This window comes from Myotis myotis, unplaced genomic scaffold, assembly GCF_014108235.1.
Source record: "Myotis myotis isolate mMyoMyo1 unplaced genomic scaffold, mMyoMyo1.p scaffold_m19_p_5, whole genome shotgun sequence".
Lineage (NCBI taxonomy): Eukaryota > Metazoa > Chordata > Mammalia > Chiroptera > Vespertilionidae > Myotis > Myotis myotis.
The window spans coordinates 81,180,095-81,203,899 of NW_023416357.1; the positions used below are offsets into that span (position 1 = coordinate 81,180,095).

General features: G+C 45.2%; 1 protein-coding gene and 1 long non-coding RNA gene across 3 annotated transcripts; both read right to left on the reverse strand.

The window, feature by feature from the left end:
* Positions 1 to 6,340: 6,340 nt before the first annotated feature.
* Positions 6,341 to 6,917, reverse strand: LOC118656810 (ubiquitin-40S ribosomal protein S27a-like). Its single transcript, XM_036310480.1, has one exon. It carries the CDS (start codon positions 6,858 to 6,860, stop codon positions 6,390 to 6,392), a length of 471 nt encoding a protein of 156 aa, XP_036166373.1. The 5' UTR covers positions 6,861 to 6,917; the 3' UTR covers positions 6,341 to 6,389.
* Positions 6,918 to 10,149: 3,232 nt separating this feature from the next.
* LOC118657030 lies at positions 10,150 to 23,104 on the reverse strand. Of its 2 annotated transcripts, none has more exons than XR_004967799.1 (4): positions 22,649 to 23,104; positions 18,565 to 18,704; positions 15,705 to 15,976; positions 10,150 to 12,080 (listed from the first exon to the last, which is right to left on the reverse strand). It is a non-coding gene; the product is annotated as an uncharacterized LOC118657030 (long non-coding RNA). The 2 variants fall into 2 exon arrangements; XR_004967798.1 differs by having other exon boundaries at positions 18,531 to 18,704.
* Positions 23,105 to 23,805: the final 701 nt, after the last annotated feature.

Below are 23,805 nucleotides of genomic sequence, written 5' to 3' on the forward strand. Positions count from 1 at the left end.
TCTCTGAGGCACCCTCATCAGCTCCAACCACCCACCTTATTTTCACCACGAGCACTCTGAAAAGGAAGAGTAATGAGAGGAGTAACTTCATCAGATGTTAAAACAACTCATACAAAAGTTAAAAATAATTGAAGAAGATACAGATAAATGGACTAGAAATTTAAGAAAAAGACCCAAATTCAAGTGGGAACTTAATACATGATAAAGGCAGCATTTCAAAATTGTTGGGAAAAGATAGTTATTCACTAGATAGTGGCCAGAGGTGATGGGAGTGGGGAGGCTAGATCTCTTTACATCAGTGGTTCCCAAACTTATTTGGCCTACCGCCCCCTTTCCAGAAAAAATATTACTCAGCGCCCCCTGGAAATTAATTTTTTAAAAATTTTAATAGCAATTAAACAGAAAGATATATGTATTAATGTTTCTACCTTTTTCGTAAAATATAGTAAAGAAAGGTGTAAATTAGAAACATTGAAGTTTGAAATTATGAAACTATTTATTGAACTCAGAATAGAAAGGTAATACAAAAAAAGTTAAAACAAATGCACCTGTGGCCATCACCGCCCCCCTGGATCACTGCAGCGCCCACCAAGGGGCGGTGGCGCCCACTTTGGGAATCACTGCTTTACATCTTGGATTCCACTTGGATCCAAGATTTTAACATACATAAATGAAACCATGAAAATGCTGTTAGGAAGGATTCACATTTTAACAATTCTGGAATAGAAAAATATAAATATGATACAAAATAAAGAAGTCATAAAATAGAAACATACTAATCTCTGTTTGTTTTAAAACACAAATACACACACCAAAATAAATAAATAAACCACAGAGAATTTGACTATATATATATATATATATATATATATATATATATATATATTTTAAAAGGACATTATATATATATTGATTTCAGAGAGGAAGGGAGAGGGATAGAGAGATAGAAACATCAATGATGAGAAAGAATCATTGATCGGCTGCCTCTGGCTCCCTACTGGGGATCGAGCCTACAACCCAGGCAGGTGTCCTTGACCTACAACCCAGGCAGGTGTCCTTGAACGGAACCTGGGACCCTTCAGTCCGTAGGCTGACGCTCTATCCACTGAGCAAAACTGGCTAGGGCCAGAGTCCACGTCCTTTACCAAGTTTTCTTGGAAGCCCAATTTTGCTTCTATCTCATTTGCCAGAACTGTCCCATGGCTATATGGTAGGATGTGGAAGTGATTTATTCTTACACTTTCATCATATAAAGTGCGCAAATCATAAGTATACCACTCCTGGATTCTCACAAAATGAACACAACCATCTGGCCAGCACCCATATCAAGAAAACAGTGGGAACAGCCTCCTTGCAACTCCCCATGTGTTCTCGCTCAGTCCTTAGAGGAGGTATTTTTAACCCTTTGCGGTCCAATGTTGTTTTGGAATTCAGTCTGGTCCAAATTAATTGATAGGATTGAATGTTGAACTTTGTAATGTTCTTATTTCTCGACATTGGACCTGCTCCTAGCGCCTGGTCTGTCGAGTCAGCCTCGAGGTTGGACTGAAAAGGGTTAATGGGTACATTCTCATTGTGACAAGAGTGGGTTCATTAAGGAAAAAGCAATAGTTTTTTGGTGGATTCTTTAGGGTTCTCTAAGCAAAGGAAAAAATACACTCATAGACATAGACAATGGTATGGTAATTATAAAAGAGGAAGGGGGTGAGGGAGGTGGGAGAGGGTAAAGGGAGGATAAATGGTGATGGAAGGAGACTTGACTTGGGGTGGTGAACATACAATATACAGACGATGTATTATAGAATTGTATACCTAAAACCTATTAACCAATTAAAAAGAAAAAAGCAATATAAGTAATCAGTCTGTCACACCTATTATTTTATATTTTTATTGTTTAAGTATTACAAATAGTAGTACATATGTCTCCTTTTCCCCCCATTGGCCTCTCCCCAGCCTCCCCTAGCCCCTGGGCACATGCCCTCACCCCCACCCCCCGCAGTGTCTCTGTCCATTGGTTATCCTTATATGCATGCATACAAGTCCTGTGGTTGATCTCTTAACCGGCCCCCAAACCCTCCCCTGCCTTCCTGCTGTAGTTTGGCAGTCTGTTCGATGCTTCTTTGTCTCTGTATCTATTTTTGTTCATCAGTTTATGATGTTCATTATATTCTACAAATGAGTGAGATCATGTGATAGTTGTCTTTCTCTGATTGGCTTATTTTGCTTAGCATAATGTTCTTCAGTTCCATTCATGCTGTTGCAAATGGTAAGAATTCCTTCTTTTTTACAGCAGCATAGTATTCCATTGTGTAGATGTACCACAGCTTTCTTTTTTTTTTTTTTTTTTTTTTTACAGAGAGGAAGGGAGAGAGATAGAGAGTTAGAAACATCGATGAGAGAGAAACATCGATTAACTGCCTCCTGCACATCTCTCACTGGGGATGTGCCTGCAACCAAGGTACATGCCCTTGACCGGAATCGAACCTGGGACCTTTCAGTCTACAGGCCGACGCTCTATTCACTGAGCCAAACCGGTTTCGGCACCACAGCTTTCTAATCCACTCATCTGCTTATGGGCATTTAGGCTGTTTCCAAATCTTAGCTATTGTAAATTGTGCTGCTATGAACATAGGGCTGCATATATCCTTTCTGATTGGTTTTTCTGTTTTCTTGGTATATATACCTAGAAGTGATATTACTGGGTCAAATGGCAGTTCCATTTTTAATTTTTTGAGAAAACTCCATACTGTTTTCCACAGTGGCTGCACCAGTCTGCATTCCCACCAGCAGTGCAAGAGGGTTCCTTTTTCTCCGCATCCTCTCCAGCATTTGTTGTTTGTTGATTTGTTGATGATAGCCATTCTGACAGGTGTGAGATGGTACCTCATTGTTGTTTTTATTTGCATCTCTTGGATGATTAGTGACTTTGAGCTAATTTTCATATGTCTCCTGGCTTTTTGTATGTACTCTTTCGAAAAGTGTCTATTTAGGTCCTTTGCCCATTTTGATTGGATTATCTTCCTTTTGTTAAGTTGTATGAGTTCCCTGTAAATTTTGGAGATTAAACTCCTATTGGTGATATCATTGGCAAATATGTTCTCCCATGCAGTGGGCTTTCTTGCTGTTTTGTTGACAGTTTCTTTTGCTGTGCAGAAGCTTTTTATTTTGATGTAGTCCCATTTGTTTATTTTCTCCTTAGTTTCCATTGCCCTAGGAGTTGTGAAGGAACACTTCCAAGCTCTTTCTATGAAGCCAGCATTACCCTAATCCCAAAACCTTTGTATTGTAAAGACAATACAAAGAAAGAGAATTACAGGCCAATATCCCTCATGAACATACTAATAGATGCCAAAAGTCTCAACAAAATTCTAGCAAATCGAATCCAGCATTACATTAGAAAGGTCATACACCATGACCAAATGGGATTTATTCCGGGGATGCAAGGATGGTACAATATCCGCAAATCAATAAACGTGATACACCACATAAACAAATTGAAAGATAAAAACCATATAATCATATCCATTGATGCAGAAAAAGCATTTGACAAAATCCAACACCCATTTTTGATAAAAACTCTCAGCAAGGTGGGAATAGAAGAATCAAACCTCAGCATAATAAAAGCCATATATGACAAACCTACAGCCAACATCATACTCAATGGGCAAAAACTAAAACCATTTCCTCTAAGAACAGGAATAAGACAGGGATGCCCACTCTTACCACTCCTGTTCAATATAGTACTGGAGGCACTAGCCATGGCAATCAGACAAGAAGAAGCAATAAAAGGTATCCAAATTGGAAAAGAAGAAGTAAAATTACCATTATTTGCAGATGATATGATACTGTACATAGAAAACCCTAAAGACTCCATCAAAAAACTACTGGACTTAATAAATGAATTTGGCAATGCAGCAGGATACAAAATTAACACCCAGAAGTCTATGGCTTTTTTATACACCAATAATGAACTCACAGAAAGAGAAACTAAAAAAAAAAACATCCCATTTACCATTGCAACAAAAAATTAAGATACCTAGGAATAAATTTAACCAAGGAGGTAAAGGACCTGTACTCAGAAAATTACAGTATGCTGAAAAAAGTGATAGAGGAAGACATAAACAAATGGGAGAATATACCATGTTCATGGATTGGTAGAATCAACATCATTAAAATGTCCATACTACCCAAAGAAATCTATAAATTCAATGCAATCCCAATTAAAATACCAATGGCATACTTCAAAGACCTAGAACAAACTCTTTAAAAATTCATCTGGAATAAAATAAGACCTCAAATAGCTGCAGCAATCTTGAGAAAGAAGAACAAAGTTGGAGGGATCACAATACCAGATATCAAGCTATACTATAAAGCCACTATTCGCAAAACTACCTGGTACTGGCACAAGAACAGACATATAGACCAGTGGAACAGAACAGAGAACCCAGAAATCGCCATTATGCTCAATTAATATTTGACAAAGGAGGCAAGAGCATACAATGGAGTCAAGACAGTCTTTTCAATAAATGGTGTTGGGAAAATTGGACAGATACATGCAAAAAAATGAAACTAGAGCCCTAACCAGTTTGGCTCAGTGGATAGAGCGTCAGCCTGCAGACTCAAGGGTCCTGAGTTCGATTCTGGTCAAGGGCATGTACCTTGGTTGCAGGCACATCCACAGTAGGGAGTGTGCAGGAGGCAGCTGATCGATGTTTCTCTCTCATCGATGTTTCTAACTCTCTATCCCTCTCCCTTCCTCTCCGTAAAAAATCAATAAAATATATTTTTAAAAAACTGAAACTAGACCACCAACTTACACCATACACAAAAATAAACTCAAAATGGATAAAGGACTTAAATGTAAGATGGGAAACCATAAAAATCTTAGAAGACAGCTATTATTTTATATGTTCTACCAAAGGCACTCTTATTCTTAAATCTCCCCAAATCTTTCATTTGGAGTCCAAGAAATCTTCTTGTCCTTTAAGAAAGAATGGTTGATATTTACATTTTCTGAATTCTACCTACATTTTCATATTGTGAGACTGAGACCCAGAGCAGAAACTGACCTCAAGCAAAAACTCTGACAGTCATCGACTCGTAAGTAGATGCAATGAGAAGGTCCCTGTAGAGTGCTGACCAGGTCCCTGAGTTTGTAGAGGTCTGTGAATATGGAGACATCCTAGAGAACCATTAGGGACCTCACCCATGAATGTCATGAATAGTTGAAAACTTTGCAATTCTTCCTACACTTTTTAGAAGTGAGAAAACCCAAAAATGATAAGTGTGACCAAATCTTAGAAAAGAATTCAAAATTTATTTTATTATGGTAGTCATATTTGAGAGAACATTTTTGTTATGAATACAGGAAACTTCCCTTGGGGCTCCCATCCTACTGAACATCCTAATATTCATCTTGGAGAGGATCCCTGCTTGTGGGAGGCATCTGTTAGCAACAGCACCACATGACATCAGCTAATTCACATGTAACAGACACTCCTCAAACGCAATAAGTGTGAACCCTTTCATGAAAGTAAAGCTCGTTGAATGTCAGAGAATTCACATTGGAGAAAAACCGTAAGCACATAATGGAAGTAAAATACTTTCAGACAGTGCTCAGGGCTAATAAGACATCTGGGATTTCATGGCAGGAAGGAGCCCTGGGAGCATAATGGATAAGGAAGAACCTTCAATCAGAGTTCCATCCTTAGACAATGTCAGCTAATTCACTTTGGACTTAAAGCAGTTGTATGTGATGAATACGGAATGCTATCTAGGGCAGGCGTGGAATGCATTGAACATCAGGTCACTCGTCCTAGCGAGAAGCCTGTGAGCGTAATCAATGTGGAAAATCATTTGGGGACAACATTGCCCTTTCTCATCTTTGGAGAATTCACAGGAAACACACACTCATGAAGACTGTGGGAGGGTGTTCAGTCAGTAATCAGGCTAATTCATTCTGGAGAAAAAGCTTGATTATGGAGAATGGGGAAAAGCCTTTAGTTCTTTCCTTTATTGATTTTCAGAGAAACTTTAGTGATATATGGGGAAACTTGGGGGAAATTCAGGGTTTACTAAGTATCACATGAAAGCATTAATTGCAGTAAGTACAGATTTAAACTTTTTGTTTCCTCCACCCCAACCAAAGCTTTCATTCCATTCTCTGATTATCTCATAGGATTTTGATTTTAATGTCTTATCAACTGACTGCTTTCTCTCCTTCCACCCTAACTCCTTATCTCAGACTAGGATTTTAAATTTTCCAAAAGACATCCTTGCCTCCCACTATATTCACTCTCCCACTGAGGTAGAAGATATTCAGGCCTTGTGCATTTCTTTCTTTTTTTTTTTTTTTTGTTAGTTCATGTCTTTTATTAACCCAAATACAATTACTTGTCTTCTGGTTTGTTGAAGCAACAGGTCAGACAACATTTGCCACAATAATGTCTGTCAAAGTGGCTGGCCATAAAAACTCCAGCACCACATTCATCTGAAGGGCACTCCCGACGAAGGCGACTGATTTTGCCATTCTCATCCACTTTGTAGTACTTCAGGACAGCCAGCTTGACCTTCTTTCTCTTATGCTTGTTCTTCTTGGGAGTGGTGTACGACTTCTTCTTCCTTTTCTTGGCACCACCACGAAGTCTCAACACAAGATGAAGCGTGGACTCCTTTTGAATGTTGTAGTCAGACAAAGTGCGCCCGTCTTCCAGTTGCTTGCCAGCAAAGATCAGTCTTTGCTGATCAGGAGGAATTCCTTCCTTATCCTGGATCTTGGCCTTGACATTTTCTATCGTATCCGAGGGTTCAACCTCGAGAGTGATGGTCTTCCCCGTGAGGGTTTTCACGGAAATCTGCATCTTGGCGGCGACTCCACCGCAGATGGCGGATCGGAAAGGCTCTTTTTTTTTTTTTTTTAAATATATTTTATTGATTTTAGACAGGAAGGGAGAGGGAGATAGGAACATCAATGATGAGAGAGAATCATTGATTGGCTGCCTCCTGCACGCCCCCTACTGGGGATCGAGCCTGCAACCCAGTCAATGTGCCCTTGGCCAGAATTGAACCTGGGACCCTTCAGTCCACAGGCCGACGCTCTATCTATTGAGCCAAACCAGCTAGGGCAGGCCTTGTGCATTTCTGTCTTCTGGCTTTGCTTAGAAGAGAGAGAGAGAGAGAGAGAGAGAGAGAGAGAGAGAGAGAGAGAGAGAGAGAGAGAGAGAGAAAGAAGAAGAAGAAGAAGAAGGAGGAGGAGGAGGAGGAGGAGGAGGAGGAGGAGGAGGAGGAGAAGGAGGAGAAGGAGGAGGAGGAGGAGGAGAAGGAGGAGGAGGAGGAGGAGGAGGAGGAGGAGGAGGAGGAGAAGGAGGAGAAGGAGGAGGAGGAGGAGGAGAAGGAGGAGAAAGAGGAGGAGGAGGAGGAGGAGGAGGAGGAGGAGGAGGGAGGAGGAGGAAGAGGAGGAGAAAACAACAAAGAATAAAGAATGTGGGGAGTACCCATACACAGGATGGTTACCATTCAGGGCACCTTATTCCTAAGAGGATCTAAAATGTCATTAAGGGTGGCTGGAGAGGAACTAAAAGGCCTAGTTTTCCACGAGTTCCAGCTGTTGTAAACTACTTGGAGTTCATAAAATCCTGCTGTGGACACTAGCCTCCTTCTCCAGAAGTCATCCAATCCACCCACCATTTGCCCACATCAGCTTACTGCTCCTTCTGTGTGCTTTCCATGGCTCTCTGGCCCATGCTTAGGCTCTGCATCCCAGGCATTAACACCATCCCCACACCCACCCTCTTCCCGCTGAACTTGGTCTTCCTAAAATTCAACATTGAGCCCCATTTTAGAAGATGCCTGCTTATGCATCTAGAACTTTCCTGAATCTATGTTTTTTTCCCCTTGTCTGTGTTCTGTAGGCCCCGAGAATTGGGACTAAGTGCTGAAATTGCTCTGTAGGCTGTGAGAAATCTTGACTTTATTTCCTGCCATATACGTAAGATTTCCAATGTCTAAGCTTGGGTTAATTTTCCATTTGGCGCTATATCAAGAGACTTAGGCGCTAAGGATTTGAAGATGGAGAGGTTCAGGGGAGTGCTATATTGGTCAAAAATGCCTAAGGCTTCAAATAGCAGAAATCTGCTTAGAAAATAGACATTTAACTAATATATCAATAAGACTGGAATTAGGTGGTTCCAGGATAGGTATAGTGGTTCAACAATATCAGCAAGGACCCAGGTTCTTTTTGTCTGTCTGCTAGGCCAACCTCGGTGGGTTGGCTTTCTTCCTTGTCCTTGTTGCCTCATGGTCTCAAGATGGCTGCTGTAGCTCTAAGTGTCAAACATCTATATTCAAAGCAGAAAGAAGGGACAGGCCCCTTCGCTATTTCTCTTTGAATCAAAAAGCAAAACTCTTCCCAGAACGTCCCCCAGCCATTTCCTAATATGTTTAGGCAGAACTAAGTCATATGCCCATTTCTAAACCAATGGACAGCGAAAGAAATAAGTAACCAGCTGCTGCAATGACACCCATGGGCCTGGTGAGCCATGGAGGGCCAGGGTGCCTCTGCGGCTGGCTCCTTCCTCCTTTTACAGAGGCCCAGCTCCGCTCTGCTCATTCCTTTATCCTCTTGCCCAAGGCAGGCTCATTGTTCCTTCCGGAAATCCGTGCATTTTCACTGTGTCATAGCCTTTTTTCCCCCTTCAATCTCTAAGATTTTTCTTCAATTTAGTTCTGGCTAGCACTGTGGTTGGCAAACTGCGGCTCGCGAGCCACATGCAGCTCTTTGGCCCCTTGAGTGTGGCTCTTCCACAAAATACCACACGCGGGCGCGCACGTACAGTGCGACTGAAACTTTGTGGCCCATGCGCAGAAGTCGGTATTTTGTGGAAGAGCCGGTATTTTGTGGAAGAGCCACACTCAAGGGGCCAAAGAGCCGCATGTGGCTCACGAGCCGCAGTTTGCTGAGCCACAGTTTGCCGACCACTGGGCTAGCACATTGCTACACCCAGGCCCTACTTGCCCTCAACATCTTGTCACACACTGCCTATACTGTCTTATTTTTTTTTGGTTCAAATTTCCCAAAAGGAGAGTCTGACTGGTCTAACTAGGTTTCTTTATATTTTTGAGCCAGGTGACTTCAAAAGTCCTTGGCCAGTTTATCATGGATCCTGGTCCAGTGACCTTGTATGTATGTGCGGGGAGGGGAAAGAGGCAGGGTCATGTGATACAACACAACCACCTGGCGGTGAGGGCTGAATGAGGCAGCTCCCCACAAAAGGGGTTGTGAGGTAGGACAGGTATAGTGGAGTGGAGCAACAATACAAGTTTAGGGTACTCTACCAAGAGAGAGACCACAGGGGAGAAGACTAAAGAGGGCATGAAACACATTTGGACATTTCAGTTCCATTTCAGTAGATGGTACATGGAGAAAAGTGGCAGGCAGTACCTGACCTGTGGCCACAGTCCAACCATCATGGTCAAATGCAGCCATCTGGTCACTCCAGTTGAGACCCAGTCATGCGGGAGCAGAAATAAACTGTTCCTGCTTTGTCCTGCCTCACAGGATTGACAGCATAATCAGGTTCTTGAATCTGCCATGACTCAAGAATCTCCCCGAATTCCCACAGCAGAAATTCCAGTGACTCCTTGGAGAAAACTGGATATCTCTCGGGAATGTGGCTTTAATAGGGATTGGAAGTGGTCAGTACCTACTGGATTCTCTCTCTCATGAGCCATTTTGTACTTTGACACGCTGAAGAAGGGATTGCGGAAGCAGGATTATTTCAATATGGCCATAAACAGAGGTAGAAAGTGGATTGGCTATTCCAGCAAATGGGATTTAAAATCCTGCAATGGGAAAAGTAGAACTTTCAAGAGCATAGGTAATGGGCAGGCCGGGATTCGAATCCCTGTTCTTCTACGTATTAGTTGCATGAAAGTCAAGTTATTTAACTTCTCTAAGTCTTATGTTCTTTATCTGTAACATGAGGATAGAAACATCTTATTTCATAGGATGATTAAATGAGATACTGTAGGCCCTGACCAGGTAGCTCAGTTGGTTAGAGCATCATCCCCATACATCAAGGTTGCAGGTTCGATTCCCGGTGAGGGCACAGATAAGAATCAACCAATGAATGCATCAATAAGTGAAACAACAAATCATTGTTTCTCTCTCTCTCCAAACCAATAAATAACTTTTTAAAAATAAATAAATGAGATACTGCATGTGAAGCACTTGGCACAGCTGGCATTAAAGGTGTTAGTCACTGCAATTGTGCCTATACACTCAGTGAGTGGGGTCAGAGCCCCAGCAAGAACAGTCTGCTTGTCACTGAACATCAGAAAAGGCTGCCCTGGCTGTTCTGGACAGGGAAGTCTCCTGGTGTCCTCTGTGGTAGGGAGTAGGGAGTAGATCTGGTTTCTTGAGCAAATTCCTAGAAGCCTTTGGAACTGGTTGGCCAATTCTCTAGGCGTGCGGAGCTCACAGTCACCTGACCCTCCAGTCCCTTCCTCCTTCAACAGCCTTCACTTCATTATCCATTTAATCTCCTATGCCTGTTTCCATAATTTCTTAGTCACTTTGGTCTTGGCATCGTCATTAGAAGAGTGATCTGAGAGGGTGTTCTGGAGACTCCCTGCAAATGATATTCCATTTAAAAACTTCCAAGACCGGAGCACAAAACCCAGCGACCAGCTGTCCTCCTGCCCGTGAACGTGTAAGCCTTGCTCAGCAGATGCAGAGGCAGCTGGCGAGGACACTCCCTTTCGTTCCCTTCTTAATGCTCAGTGGTGGGCTCACAGCTTCACCAGGTTCCACGCCCCACCGCCTAGCAGCAGCCTTGGGTCCCTAGGAAATGCAGTTTTCACAGGCAGTGCCAGCACTGGGAAGCAGCTCTGATATCCCACCAAGAACATTCTAACTTACTAGCTGTTAAAGAAAGGTAGAAGAACCCTGCTGGTGTTTCTCAGTGGTTACAGCGTTGGCCAACGTACTGAAAGGTCGAGGGTTCCATTCTCGGTCAAGGGCATGTACCTGGGTTGCGGGTTCACTCTCCGCCCCCAGTTGTGGCACGCGTGGGAGGCAACTAGTCATTGTGTCTCTCACATTGATGTTTCTCTCTCTCTCACATTCCCTCCCTTCCACTCTCCCTGAAAAGCCATAGAAAAAATATCCTCAGGTGAGGATTAACAACAACAAAGAAAAGTAGAAGAGAGCTCTAAGGCTCTATAAGACCTTAGATGTATACACAGAATGTTCCCCCCCAACTCTCTTTTTTCTTTCCCCAGGGGAGGCAGAGATTTTTGCAACAACAAAAGGCAGGAAGCCCTTTCTGTGTTTTGTGCTTGGGACCCAGAACTTTGCTATACATCAAAGGGATGATGCGCGCTCACTGGGTATGCGAGTGGCCCAGGTGGACATTCACTACAGCCATTAACATCTGTTCTCATTGCCTCCACGAACTTCTCGGTTGCTGCTGACTATAGACACAATTCACGTACTCCATGCCAGACGAATACCTCCTAGGTGCTAAGCTAGGCACTGTGAATATGGAGATGCTTCAGACCTTGCCCTTAAGAGCTCCAAGTTCATGCCGAAGGTAGTCCCTAAGCCAGCCATACTTACCCAGGACACTCTGATGGACAGCTCTACAATACTGATTTCTTGCTTATTTCCTGCCCGCCCCACAAGGTCATTCCCAGGATTAGCACAATGCATGGTGGGTAGCAACAGTTCTCAGGCAGAGCTGAGGCAATGGGGACAAAGCATCTGCCACTTACGGATATCGGGGTTAAGCAGGCTGGCCTTCCTGGCTGGGGGGCGGTGTCAGGTGGGGAGGTGGTAATCCCAGTGAGATCACTTCCCTCCTGTATGACATGGACGAGACCAACCAACAGTCATCCCAGAGAAGGCGGCTCCGACTTCAGTCAAAGGTAAACGCACCTGCATCCATGACCGCCCTGAACCATGATCCATCAGCTTCACTTGCAGTGTCCACAAGTCGTCCTGAGTCTCTCCATGTCTCTCAGAGGTGCCAGGAAGAACATAAAGATGAGATGCGTTCTTTTTCTTTCAAAGAGCTTGAAGTCTGTTCGAGAAGAAAAAGGCTTTTGATTATAAAGGTATGAAGGACTGGGACGTTACGTTGAGTGCTAAGTGGGTTTTACAGGGTCCCTGGAAGGCTTCAGGGAAGAAGTGGGCTTTGGGCAGGCTTGGAGGATGGGCAGAATTCAGGGGGAAGGGCTGCATTCCAGGGGCAGTGTGGTGTGAGCAACGACCCCAGGTGCTCAGGACATAGGCCCTTCTTCATTCCCTGTGCGGCCCCTGCTCCTGCTGTAATCACAAGAGGAGAAAGCCAGAGGCTGCTGTCTCCTTGCACAGAAGTTTCTCGGAAACGGGGGTGGGGGTGGGGGCCTGTGACACTCTCATTTCCTATGGTGTCATCACAGTGTGAAGCCAGGGTCAAGGCTGTGCTGTCAACACAAACCTCAGCCTTCCGGCCAGAGTACAACTGTGGGGTCATCCTGGGAGGACTGCTTCTCTTCAGAGGCCAGGATCTGGGGACTTGATGCTGATAAAGACATCATCTTGGGAAACCAGACTCTCAGCCCAAACCTGGCTCTGCCGGCACAATGCACGCGGCCAAACATTGGGACAGAATCCTGGCAGAATACCAAAGAACTCATGGGGCAGAGAAAATCTTCGAATACTATGAATAGAGAAAACTCCCCTTCATCTCCTCATTCACACTGGAGATACCCTATGAATAGCAGCAGTGCAGGAAAATCCTCAGAGGGAGTAAGCAGCTGTCGGGGAGGGTACAATCACAGGGCCGGGCTCTAGGACAGATGGAGCAGAACCCACGTCAGAGCTCAACCTTTCGCGTCCCAGACGGGAGAAAACTCCTCAGTGAGTGGAGTGGCGCACCGAGAGAGCACAAACCTCACCCAGCAGCACAGGAGCCATTCTGGGGCTAAATCTTTCAAATGTAATGAATTGGGGGCGGTGATCATTTGAGGAGAAATCAGCCCTTATTCATCACCGGAAGATTCTGACTGCAGAGAGGGGTTATGAATGATGGAGCTCATGAAACACAGACCACGCAGGGCCCAAAGAAGACTGCGGGAGGGGCCTCATAAGAGAAAACACGATGAAAGGGCAAATCTAGAACTTGTACTTTTAGTACCAGACCTGACAGACAGACTTTGGCTATAGGGAAAGCAGGCATCCTGAGGGAGAGAGCTGGTTCAGTGACACAGACGTGCACCTATAACCCTTGGGGTCCACATGCGGGGGTACTAATCTGTGCATGAGAAGAATCTGGGCGCTGCAACTCTTGGCCATTTCCTCTCCCTGGGGCTACAATGCCTCTCTTTCTTCTTTCTTCAGTAAAGTCTTGGCCTGTGTCTTCACATGTGCGTAATCTCTTACTGGTGGTGTCAGGAGGGCAGGAGACCACCTGCCCATCAACAGGCCGGTGACTACCTTACATGTTTGACCACTGGCAAGCATGTCGCAGGGGATGCTGCTGTGACTGGCTGGTCCAATCAGTTATTCATTCATTCAGCAAGTACCATTTAGGTACCTGCTCTGATCTCTACCTGGCACTATTATCTCTGCTGAAGAACAAGGACAGGGAAGGAGGTCTCCGCAGCAAATGGCTTGGCAACTTCGGGGAAAAGAGAGGGGAATCAGGAGAACAGTAGCACCCCTGAGACTGTCGGAGTGTCTGTGTCCCCAGGTTTCAGGTTGGAGGGGGTTAGGAGAGAGCATTGGGGAGGGAAGGAGAAAGAACTCTGATCTGACGTCTACCACATGTCAGGCCAGAGCAGGATTTCTCAGCGCAATCCTGCAATCCTGGCACCCTTTACCTCCCTTTGTAAGGAAGGAAGGTAAGGCACAGGCACAGCCAGCAGGGGCAGAGCTTTCCTTGAAGCTGGATCTGTTCACTCCAAACCCCACTGTTTCTCAACAATCACAAGGGAGACACCTGGTCCTGTAGCACCACTGTTCCCCGGGTATGTTTCCAGAGACTCCAGGGACAACAGGAGGCACGTGGTGAGCTGGGGAGGGCTGGCTTTTGAAGACTCTACTTGAAGGAATTGGGAAAGGCACACTCATTCATTCCTCCATCCATTTACTAAATCTTTGTTGAGCCCTACGGAGTGCCAGGCACTGTGCTCTGGTGCTGGGAATGTGAGTGAATTAGCCTGACATGGTCCCCGCCCTCATGGAACTTCCATTCTAGAGGCCGTCATCCCGCATGCTATGCTATGGGCAGCCTCTCCTGCCCATGGCCTTGGCAGTCCCTGCCCTTCTGCCTTTCTCTCATGTGCTCATTTTTTTCATCACAGTAACAGCCTGCTGACCTGGTCACACAGGGGGGCCTGACTGTTAGGCACTGGGAGAGCTGAAGTCTATTCCACATGCTCACACATGCTACGCACAGAGGAGAATCACATAAGCCAGATTCACAGGGCTGAGAGTGACTTCTGGGAGGAAGATGTCAGGTAAGACCTGGAAGAAAAAGTTCCAGCCTGGTGTGTGCTGAGAAGCACCTTCCAGAGAGAAACACGCTAGAAGGTGTGCTAGTGACGGAGCAGAGTGAGAGGGGCTGGAAGACGGCCAGTGCTGTGTTTGTGAGGAGCACAGAATATGGGGTGGAGGGAGGAGAAGAGCAACCCAGCCAACAAGGGCCCTGAGGCTGGACCCTAAGAACAATGAGGGCTGTGAAAAATGTTGGGTTTGGGAGATGACCTGATCAGGTTTGTAGTTTATCCCCTCATTCAGAAGCCCAAGGCTGCAACAGTGAGACAGCTGTTCAAGGATCTGTTAAATTGGTGCAGATGTGGTTATAGAGTGAGAATGTGAGTTCTGTCTTTTTTTCCTCATGAACCAGGGTTTCCAAGAGATGCAGTGAACAGAATTACTATAGGTGGCCTCAAGGGGAGCTGAAGGAGACTTCATGGTTCCCCAGAAATTTTGGGACAGATGTGCATGAGCAAACATCCCCCTCTTGTGGCCTAAAGAGGTATTGCTATTGTGTTCACAAACACGCCTGCAGGAACCTTGCTTCTCTCACTGTGAGAGCCAGGTGAGAAAGAAGTTGGGGCTGCATGTAGCTGTGGGACCAGGGGGTGCCCACCTCTTTTTTTTTTTTTTAAGAAATCTGAAATATATACATATATATATATTAGGAAGACACTCAATGTTACCAGTGATTCTGGAATAGGTGATTACATTTTTTTCATCCATATTTTTAAAGTTTCTGTTACGGACATGGATTAGTTTTGTTAAGAGAGAGAGAGAGAGAGAGAAAATGTATCACGTTACAAACCTGGTTGGTTACAAAGCCACAAAGAGAGGGTCTGTTTTGGGGGACCAGACTTCCTGAAGGATGCCTGACCCAATCTCTCTAGCCATGTCCTTCATTCCCCTTCAGCTCTCACACACCCCAGCCTCTCCTGCCCATGGGCTTGGTGGTCCCTTTCTATCATATGTTCACCTTTTACTCATAAAAGCAACACCTTCCTGACCTGGTCACACCGGTGGGCCTGACGGCCAGGTTCTGGGAGATCTGGAAGTCCATGCTACTCTTGAGGGTTCTATCCTGTGCGGCTCAGATGCTGAACCAGGGCCGGGTCTGCCACATGTGCTGCATCTACGGGGTCTTTGCCTGGACAACTTTTCTGATTTTGAACAAGGGGCTCACCTGGCCTGCAGGTTCGATCACTCTCGGCACCTTCACAGATTTTGTTTCTCCTGCTTGAAACTCTTCAAACTCTTCTCATGGGTGGGCAAGCTGCTTGACTTCCCCTCTGGAAGGTTCCCTGATGCTGGTCTAAGGTACTGGAACATTCTGAGCGGTATTCCAGCACTGGTGCCTGCAAAGTTTCACTGAGTCTGCATGAGCTACCGGTGGGGTCTTCTTTCAGCAAGTTCCTGATCTGAGTGAACTCCTTGTCCTCAGTCCTTAGGTCACAACTGAAATTATACATAGTGCAAAGTAAAAAGCTATTGAAATAAAATCCATGCCTATCATAGGGGATCGATTACATAAATAATGGCATGTGATATAGCAATAAAAATGAGGTTGTAAAATAATAAATGATCCTACATTTTTAAAAAAGGTTATAAATACTATACATGTAGTAAGATTATAAGTTGCTTTCATTTACTTTTAAAAAAAAAAACATTTTTATTGATTTCAAAGAGAAAGGGAGAGGGGGAGAGAAATAGAAACATCAATGATGAGAGAGAATCATTGACTGGCTGCCTCCTGCGTGCCCTGGGGATTGAGTCCAAAAGCCAGGCATATGCCCTGACCAGGAATTGAACCATGACCTCCCGGTTCACTGAGCCACACCGGCTGGGCTACTTTCATTTTCTTTTTAGCCGTATTTGTATTTCCTATAATGAACATGTATTACTTTTATAAGAAAATGTCTCAAATTAATATTTTACAAACTTGGGGAGTGGATGAGGAAAAAGCAGGGGACCAAAATGGTAGTGGGGTGACAGGAGGGGAAATCTGAGAAGCAGGGAAGAGTAAGTTGAACTCTCCTGGCCACACAGGAAGGGGGTGTTGCTAAGGAAGGGAGCCAAAAACATGGCTCCAGGGGCCAAGGCTAGTGACCTCCAAAGAGTGAAGTCCTGGGGTACCCCTTGGAGGGTGGCAGAGGATGGAGGCTTGAGGTAACTGCAGAACAGGTAAAAAGGAAGGGGCCCGGGCAGAGGGAAGAAAGCAGGATTTGAAGGTATGGTCCTGTGTTGGACAAAGAACTCATACACATCTTAAACAATAATTTAAAAATAATTTTATATGTAAGCACTTTGTAGTTTACATTTCTCATTAACTTTCTCCTCTATTATTTTATTTGATGCCTGCAGATGAGGAAACAGAGGTTCAGAGAGGTGAAAGGACTTGCCCAAGATCACATAGTATACAGTGGAGCCAGGACCTGAATCCAGTTGGTTCCAGTGTTCATTTTGCTGGGCTACGATACTCAGCTTTCCTTCATGAGCATGGGCAGTGAAGGTGAATAAAGACCAAGGGGGATACTACAATTAACTACTGGTAGTGATCGAACACTGACTGATTAGAACAGATGCTGGTCTCATCTGCAGATCCAGAGGCAGGGGCCTGGAGTCCTCTTATAGGACCCGGTGATAAGCATTAGATGCTGGACCTTAGAGAGGTCCTGAGGGTTGGGGGAGGGGAGCAGGGAGCAGGAGGGGAGTAACTAGAGTGGCCAAGGTGGGTCTTAGGGGACACAGCAGAAACCTGATTAACAATTAGTCTAGAAGCATTTCAATATTTTAACAACTCATCCATCCATTCTGGTGGGAACCAGATAAGTGTCATCCCTGCCTCTGGCCTCCCCTAGTTTTGTGTCCCAGAGATCCCAACAGAGACAGGAGACAAGAGACTGTAGAAGCTGTTGAACATGTCGCTTATTTCAGTGGGGGGAGCTGAAATAAGGACACAGAACAAGAAGAGACTGATGTTCTCCCTGATGTAGGAATCCACGGGCACCTACAAATTTGTGAAGTCAACTCTTGGTTCCTTGTGCTCATGCAGAGATCAGTGGACACTGCTCATCTACAGCAGCAGCCTCCTAGTGGTGTTTCTTGGCTTTGCAATGAGTGTGTATTGTCCCGTTACAAAGGAGTGCTACGTTCTGAGAACTTACAGCAAAGAAACAGTGACCTACCCACTCCTCTCGGAAGGAGACACAGGAGTGTGCCCACCCCTCCACCCTGCCTGCTCCCCTGGGGCCGTGGTCGGCAAACCTCGGCTCGCAAGCCACACGCGGCTCTTTGGCCCCTTGAGTGTGGCTCTTCCACAAAATACCACGTGCGGGCGCGAGGTACAGTGCGATTGAAACTTCGTGGCCCATGCCAAACGCCAGCTTAGGAGTACCTTAATTAAGTTAATAACAATGTACCTACCTATACAGTTTAAGTTTAAAAAACTTGGCTCTCAAAAGAAATTTCAATCGTTGTGCTGTTGATATTTGGCTCTGTTGACTAATGAGTTTGCCCAGCACTGCCCCGGGGTCAGGTGGATGCCTCATCGGGTCTATTCTCCTGATTCCCGACCCCCTGGCCTTTCCCTGAAGCAGAGCCCCCTCCATACACCCCACTGGGTGGCTTGATCTCCTAGGTTCCCTTCAAATTGAATACAGGCCTCATGTAGGGAAGAAGAAAAGATAAAGTTATTGTAAATAAAGCTCTCCGTGAGCTACACCATTGAGTGTGATTTGGCTAAAAAGCAATCACACCAGAATTCAAAACAGCCCACTGCTGTAAACTCCTCCGAAATGAAGGACACAGCTGTGGCTGGGGCACCTGTGAATGACTGAGACGAGGCTTTCGTTCCCTTTGCTGACCTCCAACGACCTCAGGAGCTCTGAGTTCTGGACTGAAGGCCTCACACTAGTTTGGTGATCACACTCAGCTCTCAGCAGAGACCTGAAGCTGTGATGCTCTGTCCTGCTTTCCAACACAGGCGGGCCCAGGAAAAAGAAACGAACACCTTGCTCTCTTCTCCCGGGGGTGCTGCCTCTCACCGCTGGCTTGGAGGGACTGGTGCTCCCAAGACTCAATTGGCCGAAGCTGGTGATGGGAGGGGACTCTTGTGCAGATGGTGGAGGTGCTATCTTCTCCCGAAAACGTCCTGTCCTGGAGCCAATTAAGAAAATTGGGCGCTCTGAAAGAAACAGAGAATTACTTGCTCTTGTTAGACATTTCCCCTAGTGCAGTGGTCGGCAAACTCATTCGTCAACAGAGCCAAATATCAACAGTACAACGATTGAAATTTCTTTTGAGAGCCAAATTTTTTAAACTTAAACTACACAGGTAGGTACATTGTTATTAACTTAATTAGGGTACTCCTAAGGCTTAGGAAGAGCCACACGCAAGGGGCCAAAGAGCCGCATGTGGCTCGCGAGTTGCAGTTTGCCGACCACGGCCCTAGTGTATTTCTTCAAAAATTATTTCCTGGTTACAAAGCAACATGCGTTCATTGCAAAAAATAATTGTTACATATTTAACAAGAAATGTTTAAAGAGAAAGTCCTTTATAATCCTATTTCCCAAGATACTGTAAATTTTTTTAAATTAATTTTATTTAAATTTTCCCCCCAGTTTTATTGAGATATGGAATTAAAAGTTATATATATTTAAGGTGTACAGGTTGATTATTTCAAATTAAATTTTGATTCATTTTGGTAAAAATAGTTATTTTGAAAATTAAATAAGTTTGATTTATATTAAAGTAAATATAATTTGGATCTATTGATATGATATTTCCTGAATTTTCCCTTAAATGTCCTAGTTTCAAATATTCTGTCTAGTTGTTCTCAACAGATATCAGAACACCCCAAAATCTAACCTACCTCTCCCAGGTGACTTCTGAAACCTGGAAACGGTACCCAAATCCTTTGTCAGTACACTTGTAATTAGTTTTCTTTTCTGAGTAACAAATTACTCTAAAATTTAGCAACTTAAAACAACTAACATGAATTTTCTGTCCCTGAGGGTGGGAAATCGGGGAGCAGCTGAGCTGGGTGGTTCTAGCTCAGGCCCTTTATGAGGATAAGGCCAAGATGTCTGCTGAGACTGGGAGTTTTTTCACACTTTGGGTTTGTGTCTCCAGAGGTAACAAGTTTGCTAAGAACACAATGTGGAAAGATCACACCCCTCAGGGTCCCGTGGTTAGTCTTTCAGTAAGAGGGTAAACAGAAGGGGCACGGAGTCAGAGCCCTTACTTTTCAGTTTTAAGAAGAGGGTGGGTAAGAAGCCCCAGGCATGGAAAGTGCAGCCAGCAATGTGACTCTGTTTTGTGGAAGAACATGTATTTTAGTTTCTGTAGAGAATGATTAAAAATTGAGTGGTTTCAATAATGTTTTAAATGAAACATACCCAGGTAAGAATGAGAATCAGAATGTCACAGGAAAAAAACACCCCCCCCTCCCAAATCTCTAGGACAGTGGTTCTCAACCTGTGGGTCGCGACCCCTTTGGCGGTCGAACGACCCTTTCACAGGGGTCGCCTAAGACCATCCTGCATATCAGATATTTACATTATGATTCATAACAGTAGCAACATTACAGTTATGAAGTAGCAACGAAAATAATTTTATGGTTGGGTCACAACATGAGGAACTGTATTTAAAGGGCCAGAAGGTTGAGAACCACTGCTCTAGGAGGTCATCCAAGACCTGATTTATGTCCCACAGGTAAAAAGGCAAGAGCTAGGATGAATAGAGACACACAGAGCTGGGTCAACATAGATTTGGTCTTTCTTTGGAGGAGGACAGACCCCTCCCTATTCTGACACCTGTTCTCTCTTCTCCTAACTGCTGGCCTGGCTCATTAAGTTCTCTCTCTCCAAGGCCCAGGTGCTTTCCCAGGCCCACCACTGCAGCTCTCAGGGCAGAATGGCCAGGAACTTCTCCAGCAGCAGCAGCTTCAGGTTCAGTTCCTTCGAGGGCATCTCAGGCCTCAGCCACTGGCAGCAGAGTTCCTGGGGACATGGCAGAACCTCATGGATCCCAAACCTCCTAGTCTTAGGACTGTCTGAAGTGTGGACAGGCCAGCTCGGGCTGGAAGATTCCTTGTAGCAAGGTCTCTTCCTTACCCCCTCAAGTCGTCCTCTGCCTCTACCTTCACCGTCAGAATTCTGTCCTATTTTTGAGGAGTCTGGGTGACCAAGGACACAGCTCCCTCTCCCACTTCATGCTTGATCATTTTTAACTGGAGAAGTCCCCAAGGAGGCTCACTTGTGCAGGGGAAGATTAAGTTTCAGGTAAACTTCTCATGAGCTTCTTTATATGTAGGCACTTTCTGAAAACCATAAAATCCATTAAAAAAATTAAAAACCTGATTAAAGAAAATTTCAGTCCTATTAAAGAGAATACAATAATACAATGAACTCTCACATATCCATCACGCAGCTTCCATAGCTCAAGGTGCCCTATTTTCTGCCATTCTTGTTTCTTCCACGCCCCATCACACTTCCTATGTGTGTGTAGTACTTGAAAGCAAATCGCACACAGTATACACAGTATATCTTTTTTCTGATAACTCAGTATGTAGCTCTAGGAGTTAAGAAAATTACACTTGAAAAATTTTTTTTGGTTAATGCTCACCTAAGGATCTTTTTCCATTGATTTTTTTTAGAAAGAGTGGAAGGGAGAGGGAGACACACACAGAGAGAAACTTCTATTGGTTGCCTTCTGCACGTGCCCTGACCAAGGGCCAGGGATCAAGCCTGCAACGGAGGTAGTGCCCTTGACCAGAATAGACCTGGGACTCTTCAGAGGACTGACACTCTATCCACTAAGTCAAACCAGCCAGGGCTACCCTTGAACTTTTTTTAAAAAAATGTATGATAGTAGAGAGAACAGTTTAGTGATCTTGTATCTATTTCCACCTCCAATAATTACTGACACCTGGCTAATCTGCTTCCATCTGCTCCGCCCCCCCCCCCCCCCCCATGTATTTTTCAAGCAAATCTCAGACATCACTTCACCCATATAGTTTGCAGTTTATGTTCCTAAAACTATTTTCCTTTTTAAAGCGCAACCCCAATAGCATTATCCCTGCCGGAAGCCAATTCCAGCATGACAGCAGGGCTGAATCTGGGAATGGCTGAAGGCATTTCCCCAAACCTGAATAGGATACATTAAATTGATTGTTGGCTGCCAGACAGCTCAGGGCATCTTAATCTACATGGTATTTCCTCCTACTGGCCAAACACCAGAACAGCTGTAGGCTAATTCTTCCATTCTGACAATGCCTCTGTATATGAAACCCTGACCCTTTGAAGTGTGTATCTCTGCCTGGCCTCAGGACAATTTGTGTTAATAAAAAGCATGGGGTCCTGAGACGAGGAGATCTTAGATCTTAGTTGCCTTTAAACTAGGCTCCTCTGACCCTCAAATGCCTCTCAAAATTATATTTCTTCTCTGGACTCCTATTTAATCTACGCACAGCCTTCTCCAGATTGCTGAACCCTTCTAGATGCCGGGTCAAGAACCCCGGCATATCCCAACTAAAATTTTAAAACAAATCCTTAATATCATCAATGTTCACATTTTTCTGATTTTTAAAAAATATTTTTATTAATTTCAGAGAGGAAGAGAGAGAGAGAAACGTCAGTGATGAGAGACTCATTGATCGGCTGCCTCCTGCACGCCCCTCACTGGGGATGGAGCCCGCAACCCTGACATGTGCCCTTGACCGGAATCGAACCCGGGACACTTCAGTCCGCAAGCCGACGCTCTATCCACTGAGCCAAATCCGCTAAGGCACATTTTTCTGATTTTTAAAAAATTCACAATTTTATGGTTGTTAGCATCATGATCCAAATAAGGTCTACACATTGCATTTGGTTGATAAGTCTCTTAGTCTACAGGTCCACTTCTCTTAAATTATTTTTGTCTTGACGTATTTCAGCTGTTTGTTCTTAGAACGAAAAGACGCTTAAACGCTTGAGCGCCTGTTCTGTGATCCGCACTGTGCTCTGCGGACAGCCCTGGGCCGGATTCCTCCGTCGGGGCCGTTCCCCGGTTCTCTCTGGGCTGGTACCTCCCTGTCACAGCAGTGGGTTGGGCTGGATGTTCTCTACCAAAGGCTCCTCCGGGACTCACCAGGACCCCTCTCATCACTGTGATTCGGCGGATCTACGCCAGCCGAGCGCATTCCCCGGGAACTCTCGCCGCGACCCATCCGAGCGGGGCCGGCGCACGAACGACACCCCGCCTCTCCAGGAGGCCGTCCACCTGCCTCGGTGCTCGGAAGCCCAGGTAACGCCAGAGGAGCTTGCCCCAAACGCGGGAAAATCCTCACCACCCGCAGGGCGAGCGGTAAGGGTAGCGGCTCGGGCCTCCGGGGCGCGGGCCCGCCCCCGCCCAACTGCTGTCCTCCGAGTCCCCTGCGGAGGGCCGTTAGCCACGGGCTCGAGGCTCTACGACCTTTCTGTGTCCTGGGCCAGCAGGTGACCGTGCGCAGACAGCACCCCACCACCCTCCCTAACTTCCCCCACCAAGGCGCCTCCGACACCCAGCCCCTGGTTCTGGGGCCAGAGGAGGCAGAAACACTCGGCTGGGCGGGGGCTCCGGACTACATTTCCCAGGAGACTCCGGGCACAACACACTTCCGGCCGTGCGGCACAAAAAAACGTAACTTGGAGTTGCCACAAAGACAAATCCCCGAGTAATTGGGCTTCTGAAGCCCTTGAACAGAGAAGCGGAGACAGAGGAGAGGGATGAAGTAGGGAAGGAGAATGGGAAATGTGGTTGCAAAGCAACGTGAAAGAGCAACCCCTTCGGTTTACCTTTTTTGTTTCCACGGACGCTCACGGTTCTCACGAACATCGCACAGCCCTCTGGGTAATGCAGGCGACGTTGCCTTAAGGACTATGGGAAATGTAGTCACTGATTAACTGCCTCTACAATGTAATATCATTATACAGACTTACAGCTGACCTTTTAAATATATTGTGGAATTATCTTTTAAAGTACCACAATTTTATTTCTTTTTCCCTTTAGAAAAAAAAAATCCTTGGGATTTTCACAATATCCAAACAGTAAATCCATTGTGCCCACTTAGGCCTGAGTATTTGCAGGTAACTGACACGTCTGACTATGGCTTTGCACCAGGCCCGCTTTCCGTTCTGAGCGGCAGTGCAGAGTCACTGCTACGATACAGGTGAAATTCTTTCACTAGCACAGTCAGTATAACCACAGGTCTGTATTAATCACGAGGGGTAACCTCTTTACCAGGACATTACTAGAACCTTTTGCCA

Bases quoted from the DNA above. Each gene is read 5' to 3' on its own strand.
- LOC118656810 (XM_036310480.1), bottom strand. From the start codon at position 6,860: ATGCAGATTTCCGTGAAAACCCTCACGGGGAAGACCATCACTCTCGAG.